This window comes from Hemiscyllium ocellatum, chromosome 6 (assembly GCF_020745735.1).
Source record: "Hemiscyllium ocellatum isolate sHemOce1 chromosome 6, sHemOce1.pat.X.cur, whole genome shotgun sequence".
NCBI lineage: Eukaryota > Metazoa > Chordata > Chondrichthyes > Orectolobiformes > Hemiscylliidae > Hemiscyllium > Hemiscyllium ocellatum.
The window spans coordinates 57602022-57617071 of NC_083406.1; the positions used below are offsets into that span (position 1 = coordinate 57602022).

Here is a 15050-nt window from a genome sequence, read left to right on the forward strand (position 1 = left end):
AGAACTATTTTGAATGACATTATTAACTTCTTTATGTTCCAAACCAAAAACAGCTCTTGAATATATTTAGGGATAGGAATAAAATCATTTTGAAACTTCTCTGGGACAACTTTCGTACAGTGTGGATTATAGCTTTCTTATTTACAATATTGTTTTATCTATTGACTGAAGATAACCCACTATCCATTCAAAAATAGTATAGAAACATTTGTTCCATATATAATAAAGTGCAACAACTTTATTTCTTTTATTGAATATAATTTTCACATTTTTCTTTCAATTGTCAAGTGAAAATAATTATATTTAGTTTAAATTTGATTTGAAAGATTGCATTAAATAGCAAATTGAAATATCAAGGTTTATTGAAACATTACCATCTACTGGAATTTTAGCACCATTACAGAAAGCTAAGTTTTTTTGGTGTGATATGTAATGTAACTGGGTTCATTAAACAATTCTCATGCAAATGCATGGCAAGAAAGTCAGAAACCATAGTGAGGACTTTCCAGCCTTCATGCTGCAGGGTTAGGGTTAACCCTAGGGCTATCAATACTGATTATAACCATATTCTCACTGATTATTGGGCAATACTGCACTGTGGAGGGGCAGTTCCTAGATTGCACTGTTAGGTAACCCCAACCCTATCATAGTTGCATGGCACTTCGCTTAGAGTTAATGTGGAACTGCACTTCCACAGTGAGATAATTGCCTGCCCAACTATCAGTGAGGACATGACACAGAATGCAAAGCATGCACTCACTTTGCTGATTGGGACATGGAATTGTTGGTGGATATGGTAATGGAGTGAAGAGTAGTCTGATTTCCTGCTGACTGCCAAAGGTGGTCACCCTGCAGCTAAATAGTGGCTTAGGTTAATTCTATGTCCCAGGTTAAAAGGGGCACACTTTAGAAAGTGCAGGAAAAAGGTTGATGATCTTTTGTGCTCCAAAGGTCTAATGCTACCATCTTGTTTTTGCTACCCCTCTTACAAGACCTCCATTTACTCTATCTCTGCCACTGCGTACTCCTCTCACCAAAATTCTTGAGCTACAGCTCCTCCATATTGCATGCATTATGTTCGTGCAAAATCTCTTAAACCATCTCATTCTTCCAAACTGCTAAGTCTTCCTGCCCTTTGCACTTCCTACCCCCTAGTGGGGACACCTCCCTACCTCTTCTGCTCCTGCATCACTATTAAACACTCTTGTGTCAATTTACAGCATTCCTTTTGCCTCATCATGGAAAAATTGGCCCAACAGCCAGACTGATGTTTCCCCATCACCTGACTGTCTAACCTTTAATCTTGGGACTGGTTGCACTTGGTCTGCAGGATTGACTGTCTCCCAATCCCTGGACTGAAAGGACACAGATCCCAGAAATCTAGGTGGACTAAGCATCTAAATAACCATGTCCAATCTCCTAGACTGGAATCAGATGAGTCCCCATAATGATTGTAGTCCTCCTTGATCCCACAAGGGTTGCTGCTGTTTGACTTTCACATATGGCCATTTGCTTGAAGTGCATGTGGTTTTATTGCGACATAACCTGCTGGCACATGCTGCTGCTGTGATGTTGATATAGCCCAGTATTGTACAGTGACATGTCCAACCCCTTTAAATTTAATGCTTACTACCATAAAAAGTTGTCTATGCTTCCCTCGGTGATAAAAAAATCAAAGCAAAATACAAAAACTGGCAGACTCCAAGTAAGTGCAAACTGAGTGAGCAATATAAAAGCCAACTAAGAGCCTTAAAATTCACACTGTGTAAGTTCATTTGATGTATTTGTCTCTGCATGCAAAGTGATCTGGAAGAAGCATACAAGTCGTAGGTGTCAGAGTTTCAGAGTAGAATATTTACATGTATATGTTGGTCTGAGAACAAACATGATAATGTGGTGAGACAGTTAGTTTGCTGCTGCCAACTTCTGTGGATCAAGGATTGAGGATAATGATGACCCTGGAGCATGGAGGGACATTGTGATGAAGACACAATTAAATGATGGTTGAGTCAAGCATCCAGTAAGTTGCAGCTGCCAAGTACCCACTCTGACTTATCTGTTGAGAATTTGTTCTATCTAGTTTCTCAGGAAGGACCGGAAATTAGAAGCATTATATAAACATATGGAGTTGAGGCTGGATGAAGGCCCTGAAAAACAAACAGTTCTGGCTTTCATGTTGGAAATTGGTGCCATTTAATTTCTGGATTAGAAGTGGAGATTGGGGAACTGCATTGAAATGGAACAAGTTGGGTTATTAATGAGATGCAAATGTAGGAAATGAGGTATTTGCCATTCAATAGCAAGAGTGAGGAAAATATAACTTGAGAAAAATTGGAAAACACCATAAAAATTGATGTTTTCGTTCTCAATATATTTTCCCAAATTTTCAATGTTCATGCCATATTAGGGAGGGAACAGTTTTATCCAGCAAGTCATATAGTCTCACTCCAGACAATATTTTGTCAGCATGATGTATGGGTAGGGTTAGCAACTTCAAACTGCAAAGCTCCATCACAGGAATAGGCATCTCCTAATTCTCCTTCATTTTCATAAAGTCAAGCCAGCTCCCCCATGATGCATAATTCACAGCACTTCAGAAAAGTCATTAATCATAAATTGGACTTGAGAATCTCTTGGAAAAATAAGTTCAAAAGGTTTTATCCATACCCACCCCTGCTCAACCCTGCCACTGTGCATGCCCCTTGTACACTCTGTTAATTCAGTGCCAACTTATCATTTGCAGTTCTCATCATGGCACCTTATACTTCCCATAAAACCCATGCTCTTCCATTTCTGTTTGCCTAGCATGTACTATGTACTTTATAAATGAGTTATCTGATAAAAATGGCAAATATAGCAGAAATAACTTTCATTTAGATATATTCTTTGAAAAAAGTGTTGTTCCTACAACTTTATACAAGTTTCAATCAAACAGACCTATTAAATATCATTAACAGAGACCTCAAATTCTTCTTGTCTCTAGATCTTGTCCAAATTAGTATTGAGACATTGATGAAAGAATTTGCAGAAAAAAAACCTTAACCTAGCCATTTAAAAATGTCAGTTAAGCAAAGTTATTGTCTCACTGGTCAAAACAGAGTTCCTACAGAGAGCAGATAGATGAAGAGATGGAAGCCTAGATCTTTTTGTTGTTTACTTACTTTTTAAAGAAATTTTTCAATTTGTGTTTATTTTTTCAAGCAGATCCACACTTACTGTTATAATGTTCATTGGTTTTATAAGTTGTGAATGGGCTTAGAAGGAGCAAGAGTTGTTATTGAATAGTCTGGCAGAAGGTGAAGGGCAATAGGGAGTGACTGGAGCACATGAATTAGCATGGAGTGTTGAAAGAGACATTAGTGTGTGGAGAGGCTGAGACAGTGTGCGAGGTAAGCATTAGTGTGCTTGACTGCTTTTATTCCAATTGGAAACTTGTCTTCCAAGCCAATTCAGCTTGGTTCCTGCCCACTCCAGGGACTGCTTGAGATCTATTTCTCAGGCTAACACACCTGATGTTAGCCACACCCTCCCCATATCTCTATCCCAATGTGAAAATTGCATTTGGCTGGCTTTAAATCAAGGTGGAAGCAATTGACCCAAGTAGTGAAATTCCAGCTCATAACTTTTATTTTCAATGTATAAACAACATTATTTGCATTTATATTGTGGCTTTCAAGAACTCAGGATACACAAAGCACTTTACTGCCAATAATATACTTTTTAAATTTGGGCACAAGAGGTAACTGTTGTAAGAAATGAATTCACAAGCCAGGTGCAGGCATTTCACTTTTTTTTTTAAATGACCAGTTGTTGCCTTTAGGTAAGTTGTTTGAAAATGCAGTAAAGAACAATGTATTAAACCAGATTAAAGTGTAAACTGATAATAAAACCATATGAATTAGTGATATTACAATCGGAAATGTAACCTCCTTGTGATTCATAGAACCAATCCAGCAGCAAATTGAATTGAAGGGAATGCCAAGTGCAGTCCACATACATGTTTTTGTTTAGAGAATAATAATTCTACAGTGCTTCCTCTCCAATAATGCATTATTTCTATAGATAAATGTTTAGTTATTTTTACTGTTTTAAAATTCCATCCAAAATCCTCTCTGCCATTCTCTCCTTTTAAGATGTTACTTCAAAATCTGACCAAATATTGCTTCATGTAGCTTGATGTTAGATTTTAACCATGTTCCTTTGAATTACTTTGGATTGTTTTACTATGTTAAAGATGTTATGTAACTGTAAGATGGTGATGTAGTATTTCTGAAATAGTCCTATCTTCATGTTATTTTTCAAAGTCAGCCCAGAATAATTTAATTAAGATAGCAAATATTGTTGGATAAGTCCGATTCCAGACTGAAATTTGGCTTGATAGATTTTTTTTTATTTAACAAGATGGTCTTTCACTGAAATAGTGATTCACAATGTTGCCTATTAGTTTTAACAATAAAATATAAGTTTATTATGCAAAGGAAATGATGTAGAATAAACCAAGCCATTTACATGAATAACTCAAGTTTAAAGATTTTGAAGTACATGCTAAAATGCAATCTCATTCATCTGGAAGATAGCTAAGAGCCATAAAATGTACCTCATTTAGATTCATTGTAACTTGAGTATTAGTTTTAGAGATGACCTTGAAAAGAAACTGGAAAAACAGGTGATGCCTGCACTGTTCATTGGCAATTTTAAATTTCCTTAAACTGAGAGAATCTTCCTTTTGAACTGATGGTGTTGCACAATAGTAAGTTTAGGATTTTGACACAATTATATCAAAGACGTGTGGTTATACGTTTAGGTTAGGTTCACGAATCAATATACTTCTGCAAAGAAAACAGCATCACAATGCTGAACTCTTCTGGTTTATTAGAAGGCTGCTTATTGTTTTGTGAACAAGCTTCTGTAATATCTGAGTAACATTATATATGCTATACAGTAAAAAAAACTCAGATGTTTCTGATAATTCAAGATTTTTGTAGTTACAATGGAATATTTTTTTAAATATGCAGAACATTTCATAATTTTATGTACAATTAGTAAGCTTGCCTATTCAAAGTTAAAATTGGATGCTTGTTCATTGTTATCATTACCATGAAAGACAGCATTTTCCAATACATATACAGCCCTTGCAGCCTATTTCACTTTTCCACTGATTTATGAAAGATGAGTTTCTATTACAAATTACATTGGGATGTTCTCCTCATTTTGATTCTCTGTGGCAATCTTTAATTGGCACTAAATATTAATTAGAATCTAATGCTATGTACCTTACTTTGTGTATACCAAGAACTGACAACTTGTATTTTGTGCATTTAACATAATGAAAAATTACAAGATGCTTCACAGGAGCATTATCAATCAAAACATGATTCAAACTACACAAGGAGATATTAGATCAGATAACTGAAAGCTTGATTAAAGAGGTACATTTCTTAAATGTCTTAAACCATGAAGGTGAAGTAGAGAGATGTGAGGTGGGTATTCCATGATTTGGGGCCTATGCATGAAAGCATGGACACCAATGGTGGAACGGTTATAATTGGGAATGCACAAGAGGCCGAATGAAAGAGGCACTATACCTTGGAGAGTTGTGCACATGGCGAGGGATAAACCATGGAAGGATTTGCAAGCAAGGATGGGAATTTCAAAGTCAACATGTTGCTTGAATGGGAGATCATCAAGTAAAGGAGTGAAAAGCTCTGAGTTCAGAAACTGCACATTTCTGGATGGCCTCATGTTTACAGTGGGCAGACGGTGGGATATCAGTCAGAAGTAAACTGAAATATTCCAGAATTTTGTTCAGTACAGTATATAAGCAAAGACAAAAATGAACGAACTTCTACAAGAAACATTTTCCAGTATGCTTGTAAATTATTTCCTAAATGCTGTTGTGGTTTGACAATTTGTTATGTTTTGTACCACACAATAGTTCTCTTCAACAACATTCTGGCATTTTTTATTCATAATTTTACTAGCTTAATGGAAAGTTGTGTAATTAGATTGGTAAATGCCTCTCTGAATGCAGCACATGAACAAGGAACAAAAGTTCATTCCTCATTCAATAAGATTATGGCTGGTCTGATTTGAATCTCAACACTACATGTATACTCCCAATAATTTTCTTCCCTTTCAATTATCTACCTACTTTTGCCTTAGAAATATATAATGTTCTGCATTCACTACCTTTCAAGCAAGGGAATTCCAAAAACATTCAGACGACTGGGAGAAAGTTTCTTTCCTCTGCTCTGTCTTAACTGTCTTTAAACTTTAAAACAATGATCCACTAGTTTGAGATCTTCTCACAAGAGGAAGCATCCTTTCCACATTCACCCCATAAAGTTCCTTCAAGATTTTATATGTTTCAATCAAGTTCTCTCCATTTTCTAAACTCCAGAGGATACAAGCCTAACATATCCAGCTGTTCCTCATCGGCAAACCACTGTTTCCAGAGCATTTTCCTTCCAAAGGTGTGGTGACTAGTTCTACACACAGTACTTCAGATGTGGTCACCTGTGTATAACTGAAGCATAACCTCCCTATTCTTGCATTCAATTTTCCTTGCATTAAGACATAACGTTTGATCGGTTTTACCAATTACTTGTGGAACCTGCATATAAACATGTTGCAAATCATGCACTAAGGCACCCAGAAATCTGCATTTTGGAGCTCTGCAACCTCTCAACATTTAGCTAATTTATTTTTGTTCTTTCTGGCAAAGTAGACAATTTCATATTTTCCCACATTATACCTCATTTTCCAGATCTTTTCCCACTCATTTTATTTACATTCCTTTATAGGCTCCTTTTGTCCTCTTCAGAACTGACCTTCCTACCTATCTTTCTGCCATTAGCAAACTAAACACTAAACTTTTGGTCCCTTCATCCAAATCATTTATATAAAATCCGTCAAAAGCTAGGGACTTGTAAACTTGTAGTTCCAAAAATTTACTCACTAATACTTCCTTGATAATTGTAATTTTCTGAAATTCCTCTCTTCCTTTCAATTCCTGATTTGAATTATTTCTGGAATATTAAATGTGCTCTGTCTAGTAACAGGTAATGCAAAATATGCTTTCATTTCTCTGCTGTCTTCTTATCCTTCACTACTCATCCTCCAGGCCCATTTTCTGAAGGACTAACATTTAATTTGTTAACTCTTTTGTTTTAAAATATTTGAAGAAATTTTCCTACCTGTTTTTATATTTTTAGCTACCTTGCTCTCATGCTTTAATTTCTATTGTTAATGGTTCAGTAATTCTTTGCTGTTTTTAAAGTATTCTGTCGAACCTTCTGACCTGCCACCTATCTTTGTACAATTGTCTTTCTTACCTTTCAGTTTGACACACTCTTTGGTTACTTTAGTTAACCACAGTTAGTAGGTCCATTCCTAGGAATTTTTTTAAATTTGTTGGAATGTATTGATTCTGCACTTTCTAGAACATCCCATTAAAAGTTTGCCACTGCATCAATGTTGTAACAATGTTGTTCTAACTTGCCAGGTCATTAGCTTTGTTTTCATGACTTTATAGTGGCCCTTCATTAAGTTAAAAAATAATAGTCTTGGACCCATACTTTTCTCCTGTATTATTTATGTAAAATCCATTCATGTTATGGTCACTGCTATCTAGGAGTGCTTTCATTATGAGGTCAGTAATTATCACATCTCATTGGCCAAAACCAGGTCTAGTATAGTCTCATCTCTGATTGATGTCATATTATGCTGATCAAAGAGGGTGTCCAGAAAACATTTAATTAATCCCCTATCTAGATTATTTCTTCCCACCTCATTTTTATGGTGTTTTTGTAGGGTGAAATCCCCATGATAATCACTATGCTTTCATTAAGCTCCCATTATTTCTTCCTTGATACCCTGTGCTAATATATGGTTTCTGTTAGGGGGCCTGTACATAACTCGCACAAATAACATCTTGTCTTCATTATTCCTTATTTCAATTCAGACTGCTTCTGTTTTCTGGTTTCCTGAATTTAGGTATTCCCTCTCTATTGTATTAATTGTTGACAATTAATCATTGTTAACAGAGCCACTCCTCCACTCTCTCCTCGTTACCCGTCCTTTCTGAATGTCACAAACACTTCAATATTCAGTTGTCAATTTAGGTCTACCTGCAGCCACTTCTCAATAATGGACACTAGACCGTACACATTTTGTACAATCTGTACTGCTAATTTATCTGTTTTGTTTCAAATACTACGTACGCTCAAATACATGTTTTAAATTGACTTATTATTTTTAATCACTAGTTTTTTCTTCCTGCATATTGCAATCATACTCTTAATTATTACTATCTTACTCTATTGATCCTTTTAAAAATTGAAATAATACAATGATTATCAATCATAAAACAAATAATCCATCTGTTGTGACAATTAGCAAGACAATCATTACCAATTAAAAACATGAAAAACTGAATTAATTTACTTCAGTATTACATGAGCTTTGTTAATGTGTTTGAGATGTGCTCCATCTTTAAGCTATATGCTGAGACAATTATTTTTGCATTCATTAAAATATGTTAATGTTTAGCACCTCTAAGTTGTGCAAATTAAAAATTGGACTTTTACTGGTAACAATTATATAAATCTTTGTTCTGAAGGCAACATTTTTCTGTCCAATAACTTAATAGAGATTTCCCTGCCAAGATAAAAGTGAAGCTAATACTGCTCACGATTATTTCAGTATAAAGAGGAAACTAACAATGTCAGTCAATCAGTTCAAATATTCAAAACCTGTTGAAGTTGTACCGCTCTATTGGTAGCTTGTCAAATAAAAACTCCATCAGTTTCTCTGTTACTGTTTTACCCAAAAATAATGCAATAAGTATTGTTTGTCAACCTGTCTGATACTAAAAACGTAACAATTACAAAGAGTCTAATTTATTTAGATTTTAATTGTTGAAATTATAAGATCTATCTCGTTTAACATTACCTTTCTGCATCTTTCTCTTTTCTACTTTACTTCTCTTTTCCTTTAACTTGTCTTTCTCTGCCTGAACATGAATTCATCCTTACTTACTTTCCAGTCCTCCAGTCTGATTTGTTAAGACTTATCACTTGCCCTGTTGAGTTGGTCCCAGATATCCAGTTTCCTGGCTGACCCATTATTAGACTGCACTTTCGACAATTTTGTTGTGCAAAGTGAATTAAATGTTCAAGTGCAAGTCTACCTATGCTGATAGTATTAGCTGCCCAGTTACACTCAAAGCTGACACATTAATCATGCGTTTACACTTTTATGTGCTTGAAGCAGAACAGCAATTTTACAGAAAATACAAGAATTTTAGTGCAGTTAAAAGATAATGTCATACTTTGAATTGAGAATACAAAATCATTAAGAACTTAAGTCACCATGAACATTTAAGGTGTTACTAATTGTAGTGTTGGCATGGATTATTCTACTAGGATTTGTTCATTCCAGTGTCCAATTTATTCTATTCATTAAGGGTACTAGATAGATCAGCAATATTTGATCTCATTATGCCTGTAGCATGGATTCAGTCCATTAGGCCCATCAAATCCACATTGACCCTCTGAAGAGCATCCCACCCAAAACCTGTACTTCCCATGGCTTATCCACATAGCTTGAACAACCCTGAGCACTCTGAGCAATTTAACATTGCCATTCTACCTAATCTGCACATCTTTGCCTTTTGGGAGGAAACTGGAACATCCAGAGGAGCCCTATGCAGTCACAGGGAGAATGTGCAAACTCAAGAAACAGTCATCTGAGGGTGGAATTGAACTCAAGTCCCCGGCATTGTGAGATAGCAATGCTATCCATTGATCCATCGGGCCACTGTAAATTTTGCAATGCTATGATGGAGAAAGATTGCATATATGTCTTGAATTGTGGGACATACAGAACTGCAGTAAAACAAATGAGCAGACCTGCAAGATAGGACACAGTACCATCAACCATGCATCTACAGCCCGCTTATCCAAGCCATAATTAAATGGGTGACAGGACATGTCAGGAGAATTGCCTGAGGGCCAGTTAGGGAATACAGTGTATAGGCATATCATCAACAGCCACTGGTGAGGTGTTGGAAGACCGGAGGTTGGCTAATATGATGTACTTATTTAAGAAAGACTGTAAAGAAATGCCAGGGAACTATAGTTTGTTCAGCCTTACAGCAGTGGTGGGAAGGTTGTTGGAGCCATCCTGAAGGACAGGATTTACATGCATTTGAAAAGGCAAGGACTGATTAGGGATAATCAACATGGCGTTGTACATGGGAAATCATGTCTTGCAAACTTTAGATAGAGTATCTTGAAGAGGTGACAAAGATGATTGATGAAGGCGGAGTGGTAGACATTGTCTCTACAGACTTTAGCAATGCATCTGACAAGATCCTGCTGGTAGACTGATTAGTAAGGTTAGATCAGATGGCATCCACATGCAGCTAGCCAACGAGAAATAAAATTGGTTTGAAGTTAGGAGACAGAGGGTGGTGGTAGTTGTTCAGACTGAAGGCCAGTGATGTGCCACAAGGATCAGCACTGGATCCACTGCCTTTTGTCATTTATGTAAATGATTTGGATATGAATATAGGAGGTATGGTTAGTAAGTTTTCAGATGAAACCAAAATACGTGGTGTAATGAAAAGTTAAAATTATCTGAGTGCAACAGGACCTTGATCAGATGGGCCAATGGGCAGGTAGAGTTTAATTTAGATAACACTTATGCTGGGGTGGGGGAAGCCTGAGGATTAAGCCCAGCTCCCACATAGTTGATAGTGTTAGCTTGAGCATTACATGAGTGCCCACGAAATCTGCAGGGTAGGCAGATCATGATGTCAATGTGTAACACTGATTCAGTATATGACTTGCCATTTCTGATCCTGACATTCTAGTTAACTTTTTTTCTTTTTTTTACAATCCGGTTTTTTTTTCTTTTCGTTTTATTTTCAGCAATGCTGTGTGCACACTCCTGTTTTTTTTTATTAACCCCCACACTACCACCTAACTGCGGCAGTGCTTATTTTTTCCCCCAGCACCCATGGTGTGTGTGTGCAGGTGTGAGACACAGTGAGAGTCTAGTTAACATCTTATCATTCATGAGCAAATTAACATGGATTTGGCAGTGATAAGAACCCCTCCTTACTCTAATTCGATCTTTCACTCTCCCTAGCCAGCGTGTACCTTGTCTTTAAGTGGTGGAAGAATGAATTTGACCCCCCACCCCCCCAAATCTGGATGAATCATACAACCACTCAGCAGGACATTGATATTCAGTTGTGTGCCATAATCATTATAGTTAACAGTCTGCATAAAGTTTACATTTTGCCTTCATCATTTTGAACTTGGAGTAATCTCGAATCTTGACTCCCACACTTGATTTTGGAGAGCTACCCGATCCTTCAAAGCTTTTCAGTCAGGAACTATATATTTCAATATTATTTTAGTGAAGTTTTTAATATTAATTTAATATTCTGTCAGAATAACAGAAAAAGAGTAATATTCCCATTTATTTCCCATTTGGGAATACTCCATTGTACACTTTGTTTATCTAATTTCCCTGGAATTCTATCTGCAATAAGATATTCACTTATCAGTGAATCCAATTTATATATTTGCTTCAGGAAGTCAGTGGGTTCTAATTAATTGATTTCAATTTTTAATTAGCTGTGAGATGATGGGAATTCTCATGCACGTAAATGATATGGACATTTGATAAGTACTTAATTGAACAAATGCAAAGCATCTTTTGAGTGAGAGAAAACTCCAATCTATCCAATTGTTATGTCAAAATTCTAAATATTCAAAGGTAAGTCCAATTGATGGCTAATGTCTTTAGATTGTCTGCTATCAGAAAATCTGGCCCAATGGACAGTTACACAAGAGACAAACATAATGGGAAAGATTATGCAGCAATATTATGAGGAGGTACTGGGTTGTTTCAGTTTTCTGAGCAGACAAAGCTGTTATTCTGTACTTAAAACAGGGTTTGTGGGTTGAGGGTCAGTGCATTGTGTTGTTGTTTTTCTGTTGCATTAGATTATAATTGTCATTTTATAATTAACATTTTTGTATTCATCAGTAGTCAATGTTGAACTGACAGTTCACATAGCTGTTTGGTAGGTACTCTGGTACTCATCACTGAGTAAAGGCTGCCTCTCCTCAAAGATGGAGCCTTGTTTCTTCTTCTTCTTCTGACATGCCTGTGTAACAGCACACTTAAATAGGGTTGTCACTAAGCAGCCAACCACTGCAGCACTCAGCAGCCAAGGCCAAATCCGCTGGGCTTCATGAAGATAGGGACTCAGAATTTCCTGAATCGAAGGTGGTACTGAAAAATACAAAGATTAAAGAAATGTGTTTTTAAAAAGTCAGTTGAAGACAAACTTGTGCAGAACACTGAGAAATAGTATAGCACAGAACAAGGCCATTTGGTCAACTGTGCCTGCATCTGCTATTTGAATGAGCATTACAGCTAGTCCCATCTCCCACCTTGTTTCTGCAACTCTGCATCTTCTTTCTTTATCAATAATCAATTTCGTATCGAACCTTCCTCTACTATGTTTTCAGAAAGTGCATTCTAAACTTTAATATTTGCTGCATGGGTAATTGTCTCTCCTCGTAGGTAATTGTTTCTTTTGCTAATTACTTTCAATTTCTGTGTTCTTGTTCCCAATTGTTCCATGTACTTCAATAACCTCCTCTCAGCCTTCTTGTATCCAAGGAAGACAGTCCCAACATCTAGATTTCTCATCCCTGGAGCCATTCTAGTTAATCTCTCCTGCACTTTTCTCTAATGCTGTCATATCTCTCCAAAATATGATATTCAGAATATTCTAAAATATTCATGTTTTACCAAACCAATGTTTTGCACAAGTTTAACGTGCACTCTGTCACAGTTCATAAAGCTTAGAATAGGCTTTATTAACCATTCTCTCAACCTGTCCTGCCACTTTCAATGACTTATTGATATATTCTCAAGTGCCTCTGCTTCTGCATCCCTGTACACTTTATTTTGTACTCTTGCTAAACGATGTTCTGCCAAAATGTATCAATTTTATCTACCACTTGCCTGTCCCATTCCACCAACCTGTATATGTCCTACTGAACTTTTATACTATCCTCCTCACAGTTCAATTATTTCTTCAATGTTTCCCTGTCTGTTGAATTTGTACTGAATTACTGTGTAATTAGCATAACATTTAATGTCAAAATGTATTAATTACCTCATTATCTTTGCCCTTAAGACCTGTTACCTAACCCTAGATTATGGTATATACTTACATAATTTTCAAAAGCACCTTGTTTTCTCAAATAGTTCACCTCACGTAGCACTGGGAATACATTTGAATGAACTAGCTGAACATGGAGCTTTGTGAATTTAGTGATAATCTACTTCACAAAACATTGAAGCGATAGCATATTAATAAAGTATTTACTACTGATGCTAATAATCGCAAATGAAATATATTGGACTGAATCACAGTTTATCTGGCTAAGATCAATTTTCATTGTATTTTTGGAGATGTTTCCACCACAAGGCCTAGCAAGTTTTCTCACCAGAGCTTTAAGGAGAAAGTGAGGTCTGCAGATGCTGGAGATCAGAGCTGAAAATGTGTTGCTGGAAAAGCGCAGCAGGTCAGGCAGCATCCAAGGAACAGGAGATTCGACGTTTCGGGCATAAGCCCTTCTTCAGTTTCCTGAAGAAGGGCTTATGCCCAAAACATTGAATCTCCTGTTCCTTGGATGCTGCCTGACCTGCTGCGCTTTTCCAGCAACACATTTTCACCATAACTTTACCAAATGTACCATGTTAATTAACTGCCCAACTCATATAATGTCCAATTTCTGCACCATGTGTTATTCTTGGAACCACATGCCACATAGTGGATATCCAAAATTCACTGGTATCTGTTGTGCCTGCAACATGTTTAAAAACCTCTTGTGCCAATAGTCTTGAGCTGCCCTGCACAGTTTCTGATATTTGCCCAAAAATGCAGTCAATAGAAAATTGCCACATGGCTTTGTTATCCTGGAGTCCTGCTGGATTGGGTGGCACCAACATGGGAGCTCATCTTCCAGGACCAAAAGTGGAGACCACTACACCAGATCATGCCAACCTGTTGAGGTTGCCACCTTGGGTAATGCACCCTCAGCTGTGGAGAGAAATGCCGAGCACTGAAGAAGAAATTCAATGTTCTTGCTGCTCCATCAGGGTAAGTTCTACCATCATCTTCAATACCTTTACCTCAGTCTATTTCTGCTGCACCTACCATCAAGGCCCATGATTTACCACTCTCATTAATACATGTAAGATTTTTCTCATGAACTCTCACCCACCTCAATCCTAGGTAGCACCAATCCTATATACCCTCTGTGCTGCATAATCACTTCCTTGGGAAACTTACCCACCTGCAGCAACAGAAAGCACTGCCATCTATTTTCATCTCCTCTACTACTTAGAATGAGAGACAGCTATGAGGAGAACCACCCATAATAGAATAAAAAGTGTCCATATAGCCTGACTCTGATCATCCTGAGCAGAGCCAAAGCTGGTATCAGAGGTTGCTCTTGATTTAATGTGTACGGAGTGAAGAATATCCATCTTGACTCTGCTGAGATTTGTGAACAACTGTGACAAGTTTCTTAGATTTTTGTCTATGCTAGATGACAAGGCAAGACAGAAGCGATATGAAGTTTTATCTCTTTGGCTGAGGGAGCAAATTGCTAAAATGCATGACAAGGCACGGATATTGAGAGCATTCAGGAATGCTCAGAATTAGTGAGCACAATGAGAGCAAGTGGATAAGTCAGAGGTGCAACCTGTTCCATGAGTTGTGTGCATGTCCCTGAGTGTAGTTCTTGCTATATCATTACAATGATAGTTGCCAGTGAATCCATGATGTGACATTGTGTTAGAGTGTCTTGCAGGTAAATCAGATTTCTTCATGGAGGGTTGTTAAAGGTTGTCACGTCAGACGCCAAAGTCCATGGACAGGTGGTGTGAATAGCCAACGCTCGTGGAGAGTGCCCTGAGGTTTGGTGCCTGATTTCCAACATGGAGGTAAT

At 37.1% G+C, this 15050-nt stretch overlaps 1 protein-coding gene across 1 annotated transcript in view; it reads right to left on the reverse strand.

Annotated features, from left to right (window-relative positions):
- Positions 1–11897: 11897 nt before the first annotated feature.
- Positions 11898–15050, reverse strand: part of tyr (tyrosinase) — a 95559-nt gene continuing 92406 nt past the window's right edge. The window contains exon 5 of the mRNA XM_060826596.1: positions 11898–12312. Coding sequence (XP_060682579.1) covers positions 12086–12312 — 227 coding nt within the window. The 3' untranslated portion in view covers positions 11898–12085. The remainder of the gene's footprint in view (positions 12313–15050) is intronic.